The sequence below is a fragment of the Ciconia boyciana genome, chromosome 3 (genome assembly GCF_034638445.1).
Source record: "Ciconia boyciana chromosome 3, ASM3463844v1, whole genome shotgun sequence".
In the NCBI taxonomy this organism is placed as follows: Eukaryota; Metazoa; Chordata; class Aves; order Ciconiiformes; family Ciconiidae; genus Ciconia; species Ciconia boyciana.
In genome coordinates this window covers 80,699,386-80,724,023 of record NC_132936.1, presented here as the reverse complement: position 1 = coordinate 80,724,023, position 24,638 = coordinate 80,699,386, and the positions used below count along the sequence as shown (strand labels likewise).

Genomic DNA, 24,638 nt, shown 5'->3' with positions numbered 1-24,638 from the left:
TTATCCTAAACAGATGGCAATTTTGAACATATACTGGGAAATGGGAGAGGGGTGCAGTTGTGCTTCAGGCTTTCATTCTGCAATATAAGAGCAAATTTTTGCCTTATTATAACTTTCTGAGAAAATCTGTAGCTGCCTTCTCTGCTGAATGAGAAGGTTTCTCGGAAGACCTCATAAAACTGAGCCCTTAGCCACTACTACTGCAAAATCCCCTAGCACTTCAAATCTATTTCCAAACTCTGCTGTCCTGGACTTCTTTCCTGAGGGACAAAGGAGAAGTGGTGAGCAGTAAAACATGACAGCACTGATAGAAGCAGGGGAGGAAATGTGCATAGATAATCCCAAGGGGTCTCATAACAATTGGAAAAATACCCATGATCTTCCATGGAGCAAAATCAGACTCTGCATACTCACCTGGGCCCTGGAGCAGTCTATTTATCTCTGAGCTACTAAATTAAAATCGAGTGCTACTCTCACCTTCTCCTTAGCATTTCTGTAAAACTAACTTTCCTTCCCACCCCTCCAAAAACGAGCTGAAACAGTCTGGCAGTTTATCTTCTAGGCACATGAATATACCTTTGAGAGGAACTAGGGTTTGGTTCCTGTAGAGATAGAATAATTCTCATATTAATCTATTAATTAACCTGGAACTACACTGCAGCTTCTCCTTGATAATACTGCATACAAATAGAAAAAGTGAAAGTACAGTAACTAACTCAGCAACATTTTGAGCCAAACGTAATGCCCTATGTTGTGACACATCTGCCAAACAATTACTTGTTGAACTTTCAGCACCAGCATAACCCCTTTTTCACTGATGTCAGTGAAAGAGAGGAAGCTACAAATCAATATTGCAGAGAAAGCAATGAAGACATGCTTTCAGGGAAGCCCCGGCTCTGGACGTGCAAAAGCACCTCTATTCAAGAATACATTGAAGCACATAAATGCTATCCTAACCATGTGTCTTCTGAAGATGTGATCCAGTTATAAACAATAATTACATTAAAATGAATGCACATTTTTCTCGATTTTAAGGTTTCTGAACATTTTATATTATTTTTCATAACTGACTGTCATTCCACAGTGACTTTTCAGACTGGATCAAAAGGATTAGTCTGAAGAGTACTTTCTGGCTAAAGTTCACCTACAGGCAAGATGCATGGAAGATTCTGCAAATCGTTTAAACAAGACAGACCTTAAAAGTGGAATTAACTTTTTATAATCTTTGTTGAAACTTTCTGTGCTCCCTTCCTTCCTCCATCTCTTTATTAAAAACATCAATATTGTGCTTGAACAATTGAAGTAGATCAGACCATGTGAATTCCCTCAAAGGCTCTAAGGTACTTTTTTTCAGCTTCATTTATGTCACAGGGTTAGCTTTTAAAAGCTATTTCTTCTTCTCTCTGACAGAGAATGGTGCTGCAGCACAAACAAAAATGCAATACATACAGCTCAAGTGTTTCTGTGCCATTCTGTCAGCCTCAAGGAAGATGAATAGCAATTCTGGTAACTGTTCATACACTGGGGATTTATATTTATTATCAATGTCAATGAAATAGGGTCAGAAGTAAATTCCTAAAAACCAGTGAACCTGTTAATTGTCCTGATGAAAGACAAAGGGCAGTACACATGGCAATGAGTTTGATTTGCCAATTAATTTATACAGACAATGATTCCATTATGTTCTTAATGCTTTGTTTCATTTTTATTTCTCCTCTGGATTTGGTCATTCATGGGATTTGCTGTGGGAGTTCTTTCATTGGGCTATGTTACAAATAAGGACACAGTCCATATTTTTTTGAGGGGTAGGGTTTTTTTCTTTACTCTAAATACTTAAAATATTGAAAAGGCAAAGCCCTCTGAAATTTTTTGCAATAAGTTTACGTGCAAGAGAGTTTCAACATGAAGAAAGGACTACCTCAGCAAGTCAGTTGCACGGTTTCATATATTGACACAAAAATACCATACAAATAACCCCTGCAGAAAACCCCTTCAATAGCTAGATTATAGTACAAATAAAGTAGATGGATCATAGAATCACAGGAAGGTTTAGAGAGGGAGTCACCTCTGAACTCATGCAGGGCTAGCTTAAAAGCCAGACAAACTTTCTCAGAGCCTCGTCCAGTTGAGTTTTGCAAATCCTCAAGGATAGGGAGTCCACAGCTTCCGCCAGCACCTGTTTCTGGGCTGAACCACTCTTCCAGTGAAGAATTTTTTTCCTTAAGTCTAATCAGATGCCACAGATAAACTCTACTGTTCATGAGACAATGTCATAACCTGGCCAGCCAAACAAGTCTTACCTGGGCACCGGGGAGTTTTGTGGGCCACAGCAGTACCACTGATAGGACGACCATTGGGAGTGACACACCAGCAGTATCCAGTGTAACTATGGCACTGAACCTGTCAGAAATGACATGAACCACGTGCAGTTTGTTAGACATATGTCTGTTATCCCACAGCGTCCATGACACAGGAGTACAAAAGACTAGTCCGGCAAACTATATTGGCAAAAACCAGAACAATAAACCATAATGGACCTAATCTTAGTCCTACTTATGATTCTTTATCATGAAGAAGAGTTTATTTCAAGCAAAGTGTGGTAGGTCCTTCAGAATCCAATGGAAGAGAAAACTATTGAAATATGTGGTTGTTTACTTCCTATTTCAGAAGAGTGAGGTGCAGGTGTTATGAAAACCTCACAACAAAGTTCCTCAAGGGACACATAAACTGTTCCTGAACCAAGCAATCTCGGATTTCTTTCCACATAGAGAACATATTGTTCCGCCCACTGAAGGAGCAGGACAGAGTGCTTCTGCCAGCATTATTCATATCCCAAGCTGTCAGAAAGGAAACTCTTGGAATTCTTCTTAGAAATCAGTTGCATGCAGGGCCAATATCACTTCCTTCACCATGCTTAAAACAAGAAGGATTGTCTTCTACACAACTCTGCAACTGAAATGCAGTACACAGGCAGGAGACGGTGATCTTGATTGGGATATATATCACAGGATAAGCTTCTAACTGCATCCTTTCTGAATTCCATGATCTAACCTAAGTAAATTAGTCTCAGATCATATGCTTGTGCAGAAATTCAACTGAGAATAGGGAAGAATCCTGTATGATTCATGCTTTAGCACTAAGATATGGACTTTGGTCACAAGATTTCTGGTTGGAATCGGGAACAGATCAGAAATTCCAAGCATTTTACCATCTGATGAGTATTCAGGGGGCTACAGGAGTGACTCAGCTGCCTCAGCCTAGAAGAACAGGGAGTGTATCACATGAACAATGGTAATATTTGGCTCTTTTGCTGGCCAACTCTGAAAAAAAGAACAAGGACTCAGCCCAGAAGATGAATTTTCCTTCCATTTTTTAACATCAGCGTTATCACAAATTACATTTCATTTTGGAATTACATTTCCCTTGATTACATTTGTCTCTTCTTCATCCCCTGCAAACACACATATTCTGACTTTCCAGTCATGCAAGATACTGAATGAAAAATTTTCAACCTGACTGTATGTGCCATCGTCATTGCATTCTGGGATAAACACTTGTTGAAATTCCTTGCGAGCTTGTTCCTGGGTGTACTTCCTCTCAGCCACGCATCTGGAAACATCTAGAGGAAGGGAGAAGACAAGTCAGTTGGAAGATGCAATATAAAGAAAAGATAGGTGATAACCTAAATTAAGAAAGAGGAAGAAGGCTCTGAGACCCACATAAAGAGAACCAGAATTATAATCAGGGAAAATGTACAATCACTTGCATTATTTTAGGAGACAAAAACAGTAGAAGACAGTAACTGCTGGGCAATATTGTCCTAATTCACCTCATTCACCTCCATGATAGTAACATTTTTTGCTGGGTATCATATGTGAATCACTAGGATAATGATGTTCTTCCTCCAACCTTTGACTGCCTGTCTAACCTGTGAGTCCTTTTGGATCGCTCAGATGTGCTCATGCTGCCAAGCAGAGTAAACAAAACTGAAATTTTGCCACCTCAAAGACAAGAGGCCACAAAGTGAAGTACAGAGGGGAAGGACAGAACTGGGAGATGAGGTGGACAGACGCCTGGAGATACAACTTTGCTGCTCCAACTGCTGCCAAAGGGCAGAAGCCCAAAGTGGGCTTCTCCTATCAATTTAACATGGCAATAGCTGCCACTTTGTACCCCACAATATTCTTTCAGTGCTGGTGGCAGCACTAGCTTTCTAGTGCTTCAGGAAAGGCAAAGCAGGCGGCAGCAGTATAGCTGCCTTGTATTTCCTACTGTGAGTTTACACGCCATTTACTTCAGTTAGGCAGCGATCTCAGTTGTGACTACAGATATGCTGACCAGGCTGGTGAAAAAAAATAAAATAAAATATACTGTACAGCAGAGCGGCTTGTTAGGGAAGTGATGAATAATAATTTTGGACATCCTTAATTAATATTATGCTAAAATTTACTGTAATAGTTTATGATTTAAACGTGGCACAAGTCAATGCCTACCACATGGTCCTTTTTTGTCCACTGTGTGGTTTCTTGCACCACCTCCTGCATTACTTGGTACTGGTCTCCATCCAAGACAAGGTAGCAAACTATACTGCTTTAATTCAGTACAGTTTCTATAGTTTAATATATTATATTGTCTAATACATATACTACATTTCAATTAGGCAGCCAAAGGGTGAGAAAAGACACATACCATGTACTCTTTTTTGTTTAAAGCCTTTACAAATTTTAGCATGTTGCTGATGCAGAATCAATATTTCAGGATCTGCTTGAGCTAAGCAGTTTCAGGACACATGAGAATACCCGGCAAGCTTAAGGTAGTATTAATGATTTCAAGATGTGACTGTAATATCTGAATTAGAATGATCTCAAGCATACAAGCAGAGAAATTTGCTGCTTCTGATCCCCGCTTTGTTTAAAGACTGTTTGACAGTAACTGGCTAGTTCCTTTCTAGGGCTAAAACTGTTCAGTGATTACCTGTGAGACAGGGGTGTTGTGGTGATTTGTGAATGTTTGTGCCATTCGTAGAAAGCACAGGGACAGGCTTTCTTGTCCATGCAAGTTGCACATTGAACAGAATCTGAACAGTGAGGCAACAACACTTTTGCTTCCTCATTTGATACCAGCATAACTTGATAGGATTTTGGCATCTTAACAATCCCCAGGAGCATACAGGTGAGCCAGCTAAGTTCCCATTCCCCCAAGCACCCTCTGTGTGCCAGTATCATTCAGACACACATGCACAGAACCAGCATGGAAGCTTGGTGCAACTGCAGAAGTCCTTTGTACAGGATGAATCCTTCACTGGTTATCTCCACTGAGCTTTGGACAACTCGCCTGGCAACATTAGGATAAAAAAATTCCATTCAAGTCCTAGGCAATCTGATGTGTAAGTGTAGCATAACAAGGACAGAAACTGGTCCTCAGCATCTGCATCCTGAAAACAAAATTGGGGCCCCTTAATTCTAATCTTAATATCGATTTCCCTTCTGGTCTTGGATTCATGTCCACTGCTTCTGTTCATTAGTTTACTCTTCTCACAGGAGCATTAAGAGAGTTCATGTTGGTAAAATGCCCAAAATACAAGTTGTTTCACTTTGAAAAACAATGTTTCAGTCTTAACAACCTTAATGGTGTTATGCTGTTTCAGGAGGGGTATTCACAGAGATGCAATGTCACCTAAAATGGACAGAAAAGTTCAACCATCCAGAAATGTGATAAAAATAACAAGGAACTGAATTAATTTGTAGTCTGGTACTTTAATAATTTGTTTCATCGAGGGAAAATTATAGCCAATGTACTGTGCAGCTCAGGTAAGGTCTGTTAATGTATGCACTGACAAAGATTTGGGGGGAAAAGAGAAACATTTTAAGCAAGCTTTAGTGTCCTAAGCCTTCTTCTGAGCATGGTTTGGTTATAGAGTACTTAATAACATGTGGTTTTAATGTAGCTAGTATTTTAACTGAAAATAAATCACTCCTTTGTTGGACCTCTGTCCTCGTTTTTCTAGAATGACATGTGGTTTAAATGTCTAAAAGGAAAAGTGATATAAATTCCATCACATAAGGTCTCTGGTATAGTACCAGCAGAGTTGTAAATTATCTCTAATATTTGAATGTCATAAAAACATGCCAAGGAGAAAGAGGAGTTCTCCAAAACTGTCCACCACTTGTTACTAAACAGCCTGATGCTCTAAAGGCCTCCTATTTGTGGATGATCTAATATGCTTTAAAATCAACAATGACCAAATTTAGTGGAATATAAAATTCACATTTGAAGCCTTATTTTTTATTATATAACCATGGAAACATTTTAAAGCTGTGGGGCATTACTGTGCTTCAGTATACCCAAAATAAACCCATGAGGAAGACCTCTTATCAATTTAAGCATCTGAAACTGTGTATACCCAAAACATTCCTAGTTCTGTTTTCTTTATATCACCAAGGTATTGCCACAGGGGAATAACTGTGACATAGAGATGTGGTCCAAACCTGATAGAAGAAATGTAATAGGGTGATCAAGACAAAAAGAAGACATATAAAAGCATTATTCCTCAGAATACTAATGAACATTAGATTACTAATTCAGAGGAGCTAAATTCCTTCCAAATAAAACATCACTGAAGCCAAAAGAAGTTATAATATTTTTATAATAAATTTGTAAGATTACACCATCTCAGCATCTGCCTCTGTGTCCTGGTTGCAATACCTTCTAAATCTACTGCATGATTTCAAACAAATTTTCCAAAGGAAAAGAAGAATTAAAGAGATTTAAGTGCTAGACATCTATGTAAAATAACAGCTGAAAAAGGATGAGAAAATTAATTCTTGCTGTGGTTGGGAGAAAGGCTGAAACATGAGCTTGCATCAAAATATCAGACAAGAGATAGATGTAGGGAGACCTTGCAGCTCCTAACAGGCAAAAGTCAGTGATGGGTGAGATCCTAATCCATAGGGAAATGAACCTTCCACATGGTGATTGCTCATGCTCGCTCAGTGGAGCCAAATCTGGGACTTGCTGTGCAAAGTCCTTTGAGCGCACCCAGACAATTCTTGTCTACAGAACCCTCTGTGCACCTTGCACAAGTGTAACTAATGAATATGACTCATATGAATCTCAAATTAGTAGGATGAGTCTAGGCTTAAGTGTCTTGCCAGAAGGAAGTTTATAGGAATATTGACATCTAAGGGGATAGTAGTGAAGTCTCTCACATACAGATTCAACTTTCCTCTTTAGCTAGAACAGGAATAATTCAGATCAGGAGGGACCCTGATTATTTTGAAATTAAGACCAAGAACGAAAGGTGGTAAGACTTACCTGGTACCTCTGTGCTGATTAATCAGCCCACAGCTTTGATTTTGATCATCGTGGACCCTGACCAAAGCAGACCAAACTCTTTTGGGGTGAACGGCGTCACACTGGTGACAAACAACCTGAGAGCAGAGGGGACTCCAAGTCTGCAAGGTGTTGGAAGGATGAAAAGCACTGTGCAATGCTGTGCATCACTGGAACAAGTCAGCCTTGTTTCACTGTTGTTATACTGGATTTCTAGCTCTAAAAAAAAAAAGCTTTTTTTTCTAGATCTGTTTTTGTTTAAACTTTTGGAACCACCTAGCAGAAAAATAAGAGGCTTGAAACTGTTACTGGTTTCTGACTAGAATTCCCACTGTACTTTATTTCCTTCCCTAGCTTAAGTATTAATAAGGGAGTCAGCGGGCTCAAGCCAGAATCTGGTATATGACCTGGTAAAAAGACCATTTGGTTCTAAGACCTGTAAAAAGCTGGCTGAAATGAGGCCTTATTTGCCTATACTCAGACAATGGGAAAAACTAATTTTGCAGATATGTATGCCCAGCTGTAATTTTGAATTATGTCAATGACTGAGTCAGTGATACTTTATCCTCTCAACTCCAGGTAAACAGGCTTTTACATCCCAGAATCTTGCTGGGAAAAAAAATTATCCTGGCATAGAAACTAAGAATGAAGATGCACGAGTTTACCTTAAATTAGCTCACTTGGACTGTATTAGTTGTCAAACTGGGTTGATATGGGGCTCGATGCATTTTAGTACAGTATGTTGGCCAGTGTGTTGATTGTACCACTGTGACTTAGTACCAGAACTGCAAAACTGTAGAGGTTTAAGAAGACAAATACATTTTGGGATGTATAACTGAAGACAAAAATGGGGGCATGGGAGTGGACAGAAATACACAGAACTGAGGAGCTTACAGAGTTGTAGCTGCTTGGGCAGGTCTTTCTGAATTGCTCTGGTGACAATTCTGGCTTCCAAAGGAGACCAGTGTCTGGAAGGCAGAGGTGAAATATAAAGACATCTTAATTCTGTGCTAAGCTTCTATATGCAATAGGGAAGCCTTTCACCTATGAAGTGAAGTGGTGCCGGTACACCGCTGCAGGATCCAGAACCAGATTCTGTCATGCATGACACCTGGGAGCACAGGACTTCCTGCAATAGCACTGAAGTCAATAGGAAATTGCAGTACCCAAGGAAATTCCGGAAACAGAATTAACCTCACAAATAGCACAGGACTGACTTGGAACTAATCTCATTTTATGCCTTATTTCCAACAGTGCAGCACCAAAAACACTGAACTTCGGAAAAAAAATAAAACATCCATCAACTTCAACTCTGCTGGCTAATCCTTGAATAATATATCACACAGAGAGAAGTTTATTACTGCAAAGTAGAAGTTTATCTTTAAAACAATGACACAAACTCATCAAGGGTGTAAACGCCATCTCTAAAATGACATTTAATACAATTGAATTTACATCAATTTTGGGGCTCCACAGGAAGATCTAACCCAGATTCTCTCATGGAAAAGTACACAGCGTGCCAAAAGAATAGATAAATCTCCTGCAAAGAGATTTTGATTTAGTTCATCTGGTAGTTCTTGGTTTGCTATATATTTCAGTACGAATAAAAGTACCTTTCCCAGTCCCAATACACTGAGCAGACTTTGCTTGCTTTCAAAGAGATTACTGTGCGTGACACGGGCTTGTTATGTATTTATGCACAAAATACACTTCGCAGTTTACTTCATTATTTTATTATAGATGGAATATCCTGTTGAACAGATCAGAAACATTTATCACTTTGTTAAAACTACTTATAAAGTGGTTAAACTTAATCGTTTGAAGAAAAAGTTCCCTTGAGGGCTTTCCACAGATACTTAGCTGTTCTTACGCCAAAGAGAAAGCTTTTCTAAAGTAACATAGATGTGAACAAGCAGACCTAGTATAGACACACATAATCCAAATACATCTCACTTTCTCTGTAGGTTTCCCTTACTGTGCCTCCATTATGCCAGAATACCTATATACACTTACTTGCCCTTAAATTTAGAAATATACAGTGCAACAAGCTCTTTAAAGTTAGCTATCCACCTGAGCACTTTACTGAGTTGTCCTAACAATGAACCAGAATTTTTTTCTACTTCTGTGTTTCTTTCCCACTGCTGTACCCTTTTGCTAACTGGTAGTGATATGATAAAAGTCAATGGTCTTAATTTGTAGGTAATTTAGCACAAAAATATTTTATTCAGAGCACAAGACAACATTTGGTTTATAAGGCATAAACTACTCATAACATGAAAATTTTCTATGATATTTGACCTAGGTTAATGTATATTCCAAAGAACTCATCATGTCTACCAACAAAACATATAAGTAGCTGTAGCCTCTAGTGATAGGAAACACATAGCAAGCGATAAGTGCTCAAAGTTTCAGTTTCAAAGATGCAGAGATTATTAACCTCTTGGGTTGGAAAGGATGTCAGCACAGACATTTAGCCTGACACAGCCATAAAATAAAGACTTGCTGCTTCATGACAAGAGCTGGCTGACCCTTTCACTGTTTATTTTTATTGCTGCATTCTGGATTCAAACAAAACAGCAGAGCAATCTTAGCCCAAACTCTCCTCTATTGGCATCTAACAGAGGCAGGCAGTGTGGGGTTTCTTTGTTGTTTTTGTTTGTTTGTTTTTGGGGGTTTTTTTCTTTTCCCCCACATTTTGCAACCACCTAGCAATTTAGATAACTAAGCTTTAAGATAAAATAAGGAATGCTGTGCTGGATTCCTTCTTGGCACAATAATATTTCTCTCAATTTGCTTACAGTCACATTTGGAGAGATACAGTCTGACTAGAATGGAATCAAATATTTACAAGAAAAACTAAAGCTACAGCTTTCTGGTTTTTTACATTCCAAATGCTAGACTAGGCTTTCTAAGTGAAACAGAGATTTGATAAATAGTTTGGAGAAGTCTAATATGGGCCAATTTATAATTCTTGCACTGAAAATCTGAGAAGGCTTGCAACTCTTTGTGGTTCCTAGTCTTCAGTGCAGTATTATCGCTTTAGCACTAGTAGTTTCTACTTCATTTGCTTTAAGATGTTCATTTTATATTAAACCTGAAACTTAAATTGAAAATACATGAGCAGAAATGAAAACTCCACAAAATGAAAAAAAGATTACTTTCACACAATTGCAGTAGTGCATATTTGATTCTAAAAAGATACCTTTTTTGTGCCTAAGAATGCTCTTATATGCCTTGTTTCTGTGTAGTCTGGCTTTGGCAAATTCTGCTTGGAGAAATATTATCAAGAAAAATTAAGTATTTTAAGAAGAGATAAATTCCACCTCCAGCAAATTGTGGATACTATTTCAGTATTACTTGTTCTGTGTTCCATGTACCAGTAGACACATTTAAAAGAGCAAAGGATATTCCACAAAAAATATTCCAAAGTTACTTAAACCTTTATCCACCCCCATTAAATACCTACTAGGAAGTATAATCAGAAGACAACTCCTCTTGCTTTCAGAGGCTACATAAATTATAACTTCTGGATGTAGATACCTTTAGTTCACCAATATGTTGAATATTATGTTTCTCAGATTAACACTTTTACTACAGTGGCTTGTTACGTAACAGCTTGACACATAACATAAATGAAGATTCAAAACCAACGTAAGGTTGGGGCTGAACACTGTTTGTATCAGGATTGCCAGCATTACAGTCTGGAAACTTGCAGTCATCCTACAGATTAAACACAGTGCCTACAGTGAGAAAATATATCTGAAAAAGGAGGAGACAGTTCCTAGCTAAAAGTATTTTAAGATAAAAGTCTGTCTTATAATAATTTTTTTCCCAGAAAGTTCATTTTCAAAAAACCTCAAACTGATACCACTTCTTAATACATTGTCATTTTAATATTTTTTTCCTAAATAATAAAAAACCCTGCATCCTTTTTTTCCTTTTTTTCTTTTTTCTATTTCATAAAATATGAGGAAAAAAGAAAAAGGAGAGGAGAAAAAGGAGAGGTGATGAGGACAAATGAAAACTGTTCTGCTTTCAATCTGCAGACTATGCAAGCTCCCAGTGTATGTTCAGGTTTATTTTATAGACTGACACCTTGGTCCACTCCCACTTTCACTCATTTCAGTTAGGAAAAGAACCAAACCTACTCACTACGTCTTTCTCTCTCCAAATGAAACATCTCAGGAGCATGTTCTGCCTCCCAAATGCAGCCCACAGGGCTTCCTTCCAGGCAGCAGGTGGACTGGCCAAGCCAATGTCCCTGCCTACACGCTGACCTAAGGGATGTGCTCAGGCACTGCGAGCACATGTCGAGCTCACACCCAGCTCACAGGCAAACCTGAGCTTGAGGGCAGCCTCCGTGGGAATAGAGGATAAGTTGTGCACTCAGAAACCACAACCCAGTTCTTTAGCTAAGAGGCAACAGTAATGTTTCCTCAAATGATGCTTAGATTCACGAATTATGGGACCAAGACTAATTTACGAGCCCAAAAAAACTACTGCCCAGTGATGTCCTCCTTTCTCTTCACAAAAGGAAAACCATATCAGCATGTTTAACCAAGGACAGAAAGGTACCTTAATTCATATAATTTCAAATTATTGATCCATGTCCTTAATTCACTCATTGACTCATTGTAGTAATAGTCCAAATGAGTGAAACTTTTCACTATTGCTGAAAGCCCCATTTTAATGAAACAAATGCTGGGTGTGTCTCTCTTTAAGGAAAGTAAATAGCAAATGGTAAAATACTGATTTATGGGAAATTCCACTCATATTTTGATGTGCTTCAGTTCTTTATGTGATCATGAGAATGAAGATAGTACCTTTTGTTATGTCTATGATACCCCATAAAAGAATGGCATTTTTAAACAGCCAGGCTCTTTAAGATACCATAAATGAATTCAGCTAAACATGAGCTATCCAGGGTTTCGAATGGAGAAAGGGGATCTACATAATTATAGAATAACAATGACACTACTGCATGTGATGGCTATCCCTGGTGTGCTCACGGAGCAGCAGGGCCCTAATGGGGCCACCTCTGCAAATACTGAATACATTGAGTGCCAGCCAAACTAAATGCCAAGCCACTCACAAATTAAATATCACTCTGTGTAAAGCTCCTTACATTGCCATTTTGAGTATGGACCACTCAGAGATGTGTCCCAAGTCCAGTTTAACAGTTCACTGTAAACCCGGGTTGCTGCTACATGATGACAGCGAAGTAAGGAAATGTGATGTGAGTTGGCAGTTGCGATTTTACAGTGATCAACAGTTTATATCAAAGCTCCAGCCATTATTTTAGCAAAGTATTGGTAGAGAAGCCAAGAAAACCAAGCACCTCAGCTGGGATGTTTCAAGAACTCCGTGTTAAGGCAGAGGTATGCTGGCAGGACTGTACACGTGAATTTGTTTTTCCATTGATCACAATGTCAGAATACCAAATAATATTACTGAGCCACTTGCTCGATACATTCAGAATATTAGTCTCCAATGCCCCAATTATGGACCTGGTACATTCACTTAGAAACAAACTGAGAAAGGGAACAAGTATTCTTAACGTTATTTAAGGAATAAGAAGAGAAAAAGAAGAAAAAAAGAAAAAAAAAAGGCATTTTTGAGTGCATTATCCTGCAATGCTTGCAGACCACTTTCAGGGCAAACTTTAGTTAAACCAACAGGACCTCCTCTTAGCTAACTCTGAGAGGGACATCTCCATGGGACATAGAGGCTTTGATGTTCAGCTGAAACATTCCCAGTAGCCACAGACATTCAAAATTCAGTCACAGGCATTGCACATGTTCTTCAGCTTCCTCCTGACAAGTTGCCTAAATCTCAGCAAATATTCATATAAAGAGCTTAAATAAAGTTCAAACTACCCCAGATGAACTAGTGCCACCTGTTCCAATTCACCCTTACACCACTAGCAAAACCGCAAATTGAACTGCTGCTGGCCACTAGTCACTGTTCACTTGATGGTCCATTAGAGAGGAAAACTGTGGTCCCTCCACTAGACACTCCTGTTACAGATATTGCTCACTTTGAACAAGATGCAATCAGCTAGCAGACTTTCTACACTTGAGACCTGAAATTTCTGAGATGGGAGATTAAAAGCTGTCCAACAGGAATGGAATTATTCGAAGTTTCTGGCCTCTGAAAAACTCCATTGATCCCATAGGAAAATCTTCCACTAACCTAGCTAGGGCTACAGCTTGTTGTCATGTCAAAAAAAGGCACAATTTTATTGCAAAAACCTTCAATCCCACTCGTCTCCACCCAGCATCATAATTTCAGGTTTAAAAGTTAATACACATTATTTACTGTCACAGAAGACTACTTGAAAAGCCTAACATTATTTGAAAACTGCTGCAGGAAAAATATGAGTTCACATTTTCAAAGTTCATGGGAAAAAACTTGTTCGGTAGTGGGGAATAAATAGGGTAGCAAACCTGATAGAAAAATTCTATTGCTTTGAGCATAGGGGAAACTGATAGGAGTTTGCAGAAATTAGTTGAAGCATTCTCTCTTTTTTTTTTTGTATTTATAATGCAAAATTGTCATGATAACAGAAAATTTGAATATTCTTTGTACAATGCCATTCCACAGTGATAAGGCTAAATTTTACAGAGTAATTGTGAACACTTATAGGAGGAAAACAACAACAACAACAAACCAGACTTCTTCATATGGCATGGACAAGATGCTCCACGAAAAAAACAAAAAAATTAGTTTGAGATAGTCTCATCTGTCATGATTTGTGACAGACATTCAGCCTTATATTTGTGAGATAAAGAATTAAATCTTCACTCAGCAATGCCTAGCCCAGCTTTTAACTGATGTCTTGTGCATTTCAGTTTCCATACAAGCACAACCTTTTGGAGTAACCTATACCACGTTCCAAATCATGTAAAATCCCCATTAAACATAAAACAGTAGCTACTGGCCCTACAGGAGACTGCAGTGCTCATAATGGACAGCTGCATTGTTCAGGGATATAAATTAAAGGGGTTTTTTCCCTTTTTAGAACAAGGCTTTTCCCTTTTTTTTTTTTTTTTTTTTTGTAGACATGGTAATTCTGCATGGTTGGTCCTATTTTCAAGACTAAGAAACTTCAGCTTGTACTTTTTGCATGCACTGACAAAGAGTATCAAAGGCTCAGTTCTGTAAGCTACAAAGCCTTCCTGTGTGACATCCAGAGCTCTCCAGTCCCATCCTCACCACCTATAGTGGAGGGAACAAGACTGAGAGCTAAAGGACTTGTGTCCAAGTTTGTATTAGTCATAGGAATACCTATGACTAATATGATCTACCCTGGCATGTATCAGGGCAGTCCTGTAAGAGTAGTTAGGTTCAGTTCTCAGGTTGAACAGCCTTAAACCCCTAAAAGAAGGTGGCTCTGTGCATGCTGCCTACTGGGAACAGTCCCTGGCCCATCTACCCTCCGAGCCATGCAGATACAGTCCTCAGGAAAGTGCTAGCTGGCCTGTGCTCAAAGTGCAACAGGGAGCACTCTACCAGCTTACCTGCATAGGCAGTCACACTGTGTCCTGGCACTGCTTAATTAATTAGTGTAGACATAGCCTCTGTGTCTTTCTGACCAGCTTAAAAGCAATCATATTGCTTTTCTACTTCTTGTATGTTTTGTTTCTTTGGCTATGCTGGGCCAGATTTACTGTGAAGCATTTGTGTGTGCGTGTAGTGGATCCTCATCACAGGTGATACTTTAACAGTCCCCTTAACACAAATAATATTTCTCAGCTGTCAACATACATTTATTTATTAGATTCATAATCTTATTGCACAGTAAACGTCTGTGTCAAGCAAGTGGCAAATCTCCAGAACTTCAGAGTTTAGATTTTGTTTGGAAAAGAATCCAAAAATGTGAATGTTCATCCACAGTGTACACAGATTATTTGAGATCTTTGAAACTGCAAAAGCAGGCTGGAAATTTTACAAGATTGTAAATTCTTATAGCATTTCCAAGCTTAGCAATGGATTCCAGCACTGCCTGGAAGTGGACTGCAAAAAAAAGAGAAATATTATAAAACTTTGTAAGGTCATCAAAAAAGCCCACTATCAGAACAGTCTATTTTGATGCTTATTTTGTCAAAGGTTAGTTGTTTTTCAGAACTGAGAGGAAGGTTCAGGGTTCATTCATTTTCAGGTTTGCTTAAGCTTTTTCAGTCTCTGCTACAGCCATCAGGAACTAGAAGGACAGGAGTGCGAGGAAAGAAAAATGTACAAATTCTGCCACTGTTTTCTGTCATTTTAGCTTTAAGATACCGGCCCTAAAAATGGTTTCTTTTGCAATGCTAAAGAATTACCTGAGCTGAACACTGTTGCTGTGAATGAACCTTGAATTAAGAAAGGAAAGCAAGCATATTTAAAGCAAACTATCCCTTTGTAATTTTGACATTTAAATTATCAAAAGCAAATAGAGTCAACAAATGTTGAGAATAGCTGAAGAGAAGAAAAGACAGTAAATCCAAATTTGTCTTTCTCAAGAAAAAAGACATAGAGAAACCAGCCACAAATCTGGTGGTGGTTCAAACTCCCTTATGGATGTAAAAAAATCACAGTTCTGAATATATAAACAAGAAATGATGGACTCAAAATTATTCCAAAAGGTTGTCAACATAAACTGTCAAGGTGTTTAGATTTCTAGTGAACAGACTGAACCAAACAAAAAGCTGGTTATCATGTTTTCAACTAATTAAAATAATACCTGGAAGTATTTAATTTTCAGGCAAAATTTTTGTGAAGTGAACAGTGATTTTTACCTGAGAAGAAGACAGGAGGAGACAGACACAGACTTAAGACTGCCTTTTCTGATCAATGATGGATGAATATCAGACACAGATATAATGTTGTGAATCCTATACCAGGAACCATCTCTTTTCTCCCTTCATAATTTCTACATGCAAACATGCATGTTTTTTTCACTTTTTCCTGCATTAGCAACCTCAAAACTTGCTTCAAAACCAATGTTTTAATGGGGGGCTGGGGTGCAGTGTCTGTTTTTAGGGGGACAGATGAACACTTCCAAAAGGATTTGCTTTCTTTCCAACATGGAATGAAAATAAATTCTGAAACCTTGAAAGTTGCCCTGAAATGGAACCATCACTTTTTGGTTAGCCCTACTAAAACAACCTTCTGCTCTTTGGTCAAGCATCACCTGCAACAACAAATTTCACCACTCAAAAGCAACTGGCTCAAAAGAGGTCTTAATCTGAGGACTTCCTTAGCTCTTTCAGAAGCACGTTTGATGGGACTATCAAAAGTAGCTCTAGCGATGCTAAAACTGAAACTGCAGCTAGGCCAATGAATCCTTTCTTTTTTCTCTAAAATTTGTTTTTACAGCTTGAAATATTTCTGATGATTGCAGCCATGAGTAGGAATAAAGACACTGGTCACTTCAAAATTTAAGACTACTGTGATTGAATAAGAAAGACTATGAAAATGTAAAATTAAAAGAGCACTGGTCTCTTGCTGATATTGACCTAGTATATTATCGGCAATCATGTGCCTATTGCCTATCAAAGGAAACAATATTTAAACAGTAGAGTGATGTTTGCATTCATTTAATTGAAAGATTAAAAGCATCTAATTCATGAGGATATGATGTGTACTTACTATTAGCAATACTTAAGCTGCCTAAGGTGTCTAATTCCAAGTCTACAATTGTACTGACACACTACGCATTAATAAAGAAACAGCAAATAAACACTTCTCCAAATAGTAGTTGTTGACTGCAGAAAAATTTGCCAGCCTTGCTGGGGACACCTTCAGTAGGGCAATTCAATACATCTTTATGGAAAAAATTTCTTGTAGATGACATTGTCAATATGGTAAGAGGAAAAAAAAATAGAGAAAAACATTCTGTAAAACTAATTTCCATAAAGGTGTATAATGCTGCAATGTATAAAATGAACAAATACAAAGTGTACAATAATTCTCTCTGTCATTCATGAGTGTAACAAAAGCTTTGGCTCAGGTAGCTTCATTATGCTCCCCTTGTTCACAAAAGTAAATAGATCCATCAGCTAATACAATGGCTTATTATGAAAGAGCTGAAGAATGAGCATAGTGTTTCATCTAGGCAGAAGATGAGACAGAAAGTTTCTTTGAAGCAGTCTTGATGCTTCAGAGGTTTGCTGGAGCTAATGGAGAGAGATGATGTGGAAAATTGCCTCGTAGAGGTTGAATCGGTGTGGTCCCTGGGGTTTTTTTCCTCCCCGCCCCTCTCTTTTGGACAGAGAGAAAGGGAAAGTAAATCTTTATGACCACTGCTATTCTTACATTTTAAAAATAAGATCTTTGTGTTGGGAATCACCCTATACTTCAGTAAGGAATTATGTCACATGACAACTGCTTTCTCTAGCACCAAGCTACGCTAAAAGTGAAAAGACTTAACTGTGAATACTTTAGAATACTTTATAAGTATTGGAACTGAAGTGCTAGGATTGCATATCACACAGTTTCTCTAAACAGCAGTCGGAAGTAAAAGAGTGGATGATGTAGACAGGAATGGCTGTGAGGGTTCTGAGCATTACAAACCATTTCACTGAATTTCAGAATTACGCTGTTTGAGGGTTTACACAACATTTAGTTATGTAAAAAAAAAAAAAAATCCTACAATTTCTGCATACTTATGTGGGGGATTACATTTTAAAACAAATCAAAACAACAGTAACCAGTCAGATATTTTTCCTTTTTTTTTTCTTTTCCTTTCCCCCCTACCTAAATGATTGCAGTTAGGAAGGACAAGACTGAATTCGACCATCTCTAACTCAAAATACCAAACTGCAGTAGACAAGAAACCTCGGGAGATAACAAACTTGAGAGTTACTCTGAGCCTGCCAATGATATAGTCCTTCAGAACAAGGACCTAACCTTACATTTTCCTTAATAGTGACTTATTATAGTGTAAGTGAGTGGGAGAGTCATATTTTTGCTGATGGATAAAGATTAATTTATCTTTATGTAGCCTATTGTTATAGAATTAACAGGATGGATTTCAACCTACTTGCTTTTAGACAGCTCTTCAAGTACAGCACTCCTAGTTTTCAATACATAGACATTTTCAAGAACTATTTAAAGTTTATTATCTTTCATTATGGTGTAGAGAAACTTTGATTTGCTCACCTTTGCAGTTGCCCCGGTAGGCTATTTCCAGCTGAGGGTCTTTGCATTTTGCTCGTTGAAATTCACACCGGGACAGAAAAGTTCTTCCATCAGATGCACAGAGTGATTTCTGAGGGGAACCTGCACAGTCCAGGCTGCATTCTCTGTCTTTGTCTTGGTCCACTCTCAAAAACTAGAAAAAACAAATTAAAACTGTAGGAATTCTATTCCCATGTGAAAACTGCTCTGTGATGCTCTTCCCCAGGGAACACATGCAAATATTACCCAAATCTGAAAAGAAAGCTCTGTCTTTTTAGCCTATTCAAATACTAGTTGATCCATCATACCTGGAGTCACTCAGCTGCTGTTTTGAAATGATAGTGATTGCAACATTTCTGTAACATACACTAAATCCACTATCGCAATTAGGAAATCTCTGAATCTCCTGCAACCATTATGAAGCTGAAAACAGCAGCTTGGAATCTTTAGAGCAAAACTGGTGATGGCAGAAATATTCTTCACAACAAAAATGAGACAGCAATGGAAACTTGTCTATTTTATTAGCTATGCACTAACTAGCCTACAATAACAAGCTGAAAAGTCTGTTCTAAGATGCCAATAGGATTTTTAACATCAATACTCATCTAAAATTGTAACCATAATATGTCCAATAGCCTCAGTGCAAGAGGCCTGAAGAGAAAATGAGCCAGGTAGGAGAACCTTATGAAGCACCTTATGAAACACAACAGATCATTTATTCTTGCAATGCCCATATTCAAAATCTAAAGACTCCTCAACAAAACAGAAATTTCAGATATATTTCATAGAAATATTTGTATTTGTGCATATGCTTGCCTATAAAAATACATGCCAAGATTGAAGAAGGAAATATAGCTTTGTGCTGGTTTTGGCTGGCATAGGGTTAATTTTCTTCACAGTAGCTAGTATGGGGCTATGTTTTGGATTTGTGCTGGAAACAGTGTTGATAATACAGGGATGTTTTAGTTATTGCTGAGCAGTGCTTACACAGAGTCAAGGCCTTTTCTGCTTCTCACACCACCCCACCAGCTTTCCTGGGGATGGCTGAACACCTGCCTGCCAATGGGAAGGAGTGAATGAATTCCTTGTTTTGCTTTGTTTGTGTGTGCATCTTTTGCTTTACCTATTAAACTGTCTTTATCTCAACCCACGAGTTTTCTCACTTTTACCATTCCGTTTCTCTCCCCCAACCCACCAGGGCAGAGTGAGCAAGCAGCTGTGTGGTGCTTAGTTGCCGGCTGGGGTTAAACCACAACAATCTTGCAGTTTTTCCAGTGAGATCATTCTTATAACATGCATGATGGAGTCTCAGCTGCCATTCCAAAGTGCCCCACCATGGGTGAGCAGAAAAGACAAAACCTGAACCAGGCTGTGTGTTGTGTGCAAGAGTCTTGAGTCAAATAATTTTTTTTAATTTGTTACCAACCAACAAAAACTTCTGACTGCTGTTTTGAGCCTGTTCTGAGCCCTGGCATGGGTTGCCCATGGGCCACAGTCCCTGGGGGTTGTCCTTGCGCTAGTGTGGGTCACCTGTGGGCTACAGTATTTTTATTCTGGACTGGCACAAGGCATTTCGTGTCCTTCTCTCACACTGGAGAGCCCTGCAAGGCCCCTGTTACTCAAACCTAGTCAGCTCTGCCCATTGCACCACACATTCTCCCTTTATCAGAAATTCAATCTTGTCTCCTCCAGGATACAGTGAGTGGGTATAGGCTGACAGAAGTAATTTAGGTTGTTCCCATTATGAATTTCAACAGATGCTCCCCTTTCTAGTTCTGCCACAAAGCCATACTGAACCTGGTCTAACTGTTCTTCCCTCCACCCCCAAGACTGCAGGCATGGCTGATGAGTTTGGCATCATCCTTGGCATTGTGAAAAGCAGGAGCTGCTCACCCTGAAACACACTGCCAAAAACCTAATCCGTTCTGATGCTACTGCATGCCAGCCAAAACCAAAGATAGTACTTTATCTTCTGAGCTCCTGAAAAGCCGGGGACTAGGGAGAAGGTAAACTCAGTCCTCAGATGAATTTATCATTTTGCTGTCTCTGACTAAGCACAAAATTAAGCAAGGCATATAGCTACCAGGAGCTAATCATTCTCTTAAGTATTAGGAGGCACCTAATAAAAGGTCTTTATCCAGCTGAAGCACTGGGTTCATTTGTGCTACTTAATCATCCCTCAGGTACAGAAAATTTTGAACTTCAGATTAGAAACTGAGACTACTAGGAGGAAAATTTCAAGCAAAAAAAGAGGACAAAGAGTAGTACTTGAGTAGGAAAGAGTAGTACAAGCTAAAAAATTCAGAAAACATTTGCTACATATAGTTTCCCTGCATTTTATTACACAAAAAAAAAAGTATGAAGAGACTCATAAATTTCCATAATCTTCATCCTTAAACTGTGGTCTATTTGCATTTCCTATCACTTAATGTGAGGAAATACAGATGCCTTCTAGAGACTACGCCTGAAAATGGAGAGACAATCTCAAAGGTATCACTTTAAAATAATAGTCATGTGCTTGGATTTTGACCAGAATTTTTATGTTTTACTGGCACAGTAACATAAAAAGGAAAGCTTCCTTTTCCTGACGTTTTTGAGCAATTTTTCATTTTTAAGAATAATTAGCTTCAGAAGCAAATTACTCACAAATTACACACAAACCCCAAGCCTTTATTTCTGGAATTTAGCTATAGAGCTCCAGAAATGGGGAAGAGATGTGCCTTCCCCCACTCCCTTCGGTGCTATTTTACAGATCCTTTTTGCTGACATAAATTAATAATTAGCTGAGCTGACTGGGAAGGGAGGAAAACTGAAGCAATCTCCCTTTACCTGCAAAATGAGCAATAGTGAAGGCAGGCTTCCATGACTGACCAATCTCCAAATTACGTTGGTCTCCAGGGCCTGACCAGGTGCCCTGAGGAGCTGAGTGTGGGAGGGGCCGGTGAGGTCCTCCAAGCCTCCCTTTCCTGCCTGGGAGGCATCTGCAGGACTCCAGGCTTAGGCCTAGCTAGGACTGTGAAAAGGACTTTTCAAGGCAGAATGGACCACATGGGGCCTCTGGCAGAAAAACTGGACCAAGTCGCCTGCTCTGCCTCAGAGTTCCCCTGTGGATTTGGTGATGGCAAGTCAAGTGATCTCACTCTTCCTATCCTGTGAAGTAAGGACCTGAGTACAGCCTTTCTGTGTGTATAAGACTACCCCTCTTTAATGGTTAGGCACTTTGCCACCCTTAATTTAACCTCAGCAACATCTCGGTTGAGCAGAGAATTATTTTTCAAAAGCACAGGAAGGCTTCGTGACCCACAGAAAATCATGTGGTAGATCAGGGAACTGAACCCAGGCATCAGAAAAAAATCACACAGAGCAGCAGTCTAGCCTCTGTCCCATTTTTTTCCCAGACTTCCCTCATCTTTTCTGTTTTGAGTTCTTGCAGGAGTTGAGGGGTATGCCTGATCGCAGTGGACAAATCACGGTAACGCAGTGGACAGAAAATCCCCTTAATCATCTGAGGAACAAAATCCACTCCCTTGAGAGCGTGATAGTTCACAGATAAAGCTATATTTTAAAGGGCATTTATCCAAAGAGTTTTATTTAAGTATTTTATTATTTCAAAGCCTTAGAGGGGATTAGGGTAAATTATGGGTTCAAGGATATTCAAGCAACCTGGAAAAGCAGAGGATGAAGACATACCCGGGAGACAAAACCACTTGAATAGCTTGTTGGTTAGCCAAACCTCACTGGAGAATTTGGGTTGTACATTTAAACAATTTCCACCAAGCTAGTGTAACTGAGGGATTTAAGAGCAGGAAGGACAAAAAGGCAAGCAACTGTGAGAAAAGACAGCATACAAGAGAGACTAGCAAACGTACTTATAAAAAAAAAGATAGGAAGTATGTGATTGACATTTGGAAAATACTCCATTGTCATCTTTATTACAGCAGCATAAGATGATACAAATCCAAACCTGCATTGCTTACTCACATGTAGCCAAAGGAATCGATAAATATGTCAAAACTAATAAAAATGCTGAAATAAGGAAGGGCTATGGGATTTCTCATAGGATTTGGTATTTGTTTAAGCAGGAGCAAGCAGAGTCAGTGACACAAAAACTGGGATCATACTGATGCACACCTTCGAGCTGTACTTTCCTGTGAAAATATTCCTTTTGATTAAAATAGGAGAGTCTAGAGAGAGAGAGAAAGATAGTTCTAGATGGACCAGAAGGTGACTCACTCTGAGTACTGGCTCATCTACTTCTGTCTTTAAGTTCATTTAACAAACAAATCTGTTATTGTACAAACATGTGATTCACTGAAAGACAAGTTTAAAACAGCATTTTTGTTGAATGCTGGTAGCAGCTGAGATGAAGACAATAACAGTTGACCAACCTGAGGAGGAATTATTTTGAACAACCAGCAAAAACTGGACAATTATGGTTAAACCCTATTAAAAAGCAAACCACTTTTAACAGAGAGGTGTTCCTGCCCCTAATAACACAGAAACCAGCCTAGTCAAGTTTCAGAAAACTGTTTTCAACTACAAATTTGAGCTTATGCTACAGATTAACAGGCACGACTCCTCAACTGGAGTTGCTTTAACTTATCTTCTGCTTTACATTTTAATATCATAAAAAAGTTTTACAGCCTTCATTTTATATCAGCCTTTCCAAAGCATTACATTTTACAACACCCAATTTCCAAGGGGCCTGCTATTCAATACTAGGCACTGCTTTAAATTCTCATGTAGTATTTGTGAGAAGAAAGAATGATAATGGGACTATATCAGAAAAAATCTTGATTATTGAGTTTACCTCAGTTAATAAAACCAAAAGTCACTATACACTGCATGAGTAATAAAACCAAAATTCACTATAAACTGCATGTACCCACTTGACAAATATAAGTGTTGATAAAATATTATTTACTGTCATGTGTTTCAGGCATCACGGAATTCCAGCATTTTCCTTCCCTATCTCACACACCAAGGGTTCTTACTACTGGTTGAAATGTGTCCCCCTCTAGCACCAGCAGTCCCAGTGATCTTTCATCCCTCTGTTACTGGACTTTGCTAACACTAGAATTGTCAGAGTATGAAGCAGTAGATACCTGAAAGCTTGCTTATATTGGGGAAAATTATTTCTACTCTGGTTTCCGCTCTGCTTTATCTTTCAGCTGTGTTCTTGTCACTGGTCCCACATCTGGGCTGTGGACAGTGAGAATGCTTATCTCCTCAACCACAAGCAACATGTTGCAGTCCATGAGAAAGTTTTTCCAGTACCTCAAGAGTAGGCATTTGATGGCTTCTTTACTGTGCTATTAAAACATTTATGAGTATAACATGTCCATAAACTTGTTCACTGCTATGGCATAACATGTATTTTCTTTTTGCCTTACACCATCTACTTTTAGGCAGGGATTCAGTGTCATTCCCTCTGGTCTACATCCTGCCTCCACATCACTGCTAGGGCAGAAAAGGTCTTCAGGTGAAACTGAGTCACGTGCACATTTGTGCATTTCCAATGCAGAAATCAGTGATCCTACCGTCTGTAGTGCAGAGCAACTCTCTTTCCACCTAAGCAGATCAGAGTGTGGTAGGAGAAAAATGGTGCATGGCCAGAGAGTCAACAACTGGATACATCTACAAGCCGAACTGCCAGTGCAAGAAAGCAGAAGAGTTGAGTCCAGTGTTACAGCCTGGTCATGGGGAGTGCAGACATCTCTCTCCATTGGAGGAAAAGCTGACGACAGATGCACTTAGGCTGAGGCGTAAAGATTAGTTATTGAATCTGGCTCACAGCCTTTTAAACAGTAATGGGAAACGCTCTACTCTACATTTCACAATATAGTGCACAGCTGTGGATTGTCTTTGGTCAGAGGCCACTGTCTGATTAATCTGAGCAAGGCAGGGGAGCGTTGCCCAACTTATTTTCTTTTTTTTTTTTTTTTTATTTGGGCCAGCTTAACTCTAAGAAAGTTTACTTGCAGTCCTGTAGAGACATCCTTAACACAAACAGGCTGTACACAAAGCATAACTCATAATTATGCTAAACCTATTTTTACTTTGCCCTAATGTATGTTTTCCTACTACAGCTGAAGACCCAGAAACTGCTTCTTTTCTGTCTGTGCAGACAAACTCCATTTTATTCT

At 38.9% G+C, this 24,638-nt stretch overlaps 1 protein-coding gene across 7 annotated transcripts in view; it reads right to left on the bottom strand.

Moving 5' to 3' along the window:
- SMOC2 (SPARC related modular calcium binding 2) overlaps positions 1 to 24,638 on the bottom strand; it is a 150,431-nt gene that overhangs the window by 84,632 nt on the left and 41,161 nt on the right. For all 7 annotated transcript variants that reach the window (XM_072856277.1, XM_072856279.1, XM_072856275.1 and 4 more), the window contains exons 2-4: positions 18,475 to 18,646; positions 3,513 to 3,619; positions 2,301 to 2,400 (exon numbers count right to left, since the gene is read on the bottom strand). In XM_072856277.1, coding sequence (XP_072712378.1) covers positions 2,301 to 2,400; positions 3,513 to 3,619; positions 18,475 to 18,646 — 379 coding nt within the window. The remainder of the gene's footprint in view (positions 1 to 2,300; positions 2,401 to 3,512; positions 3,620 to 18,474; positions 18,647 to 24,638) is intronic.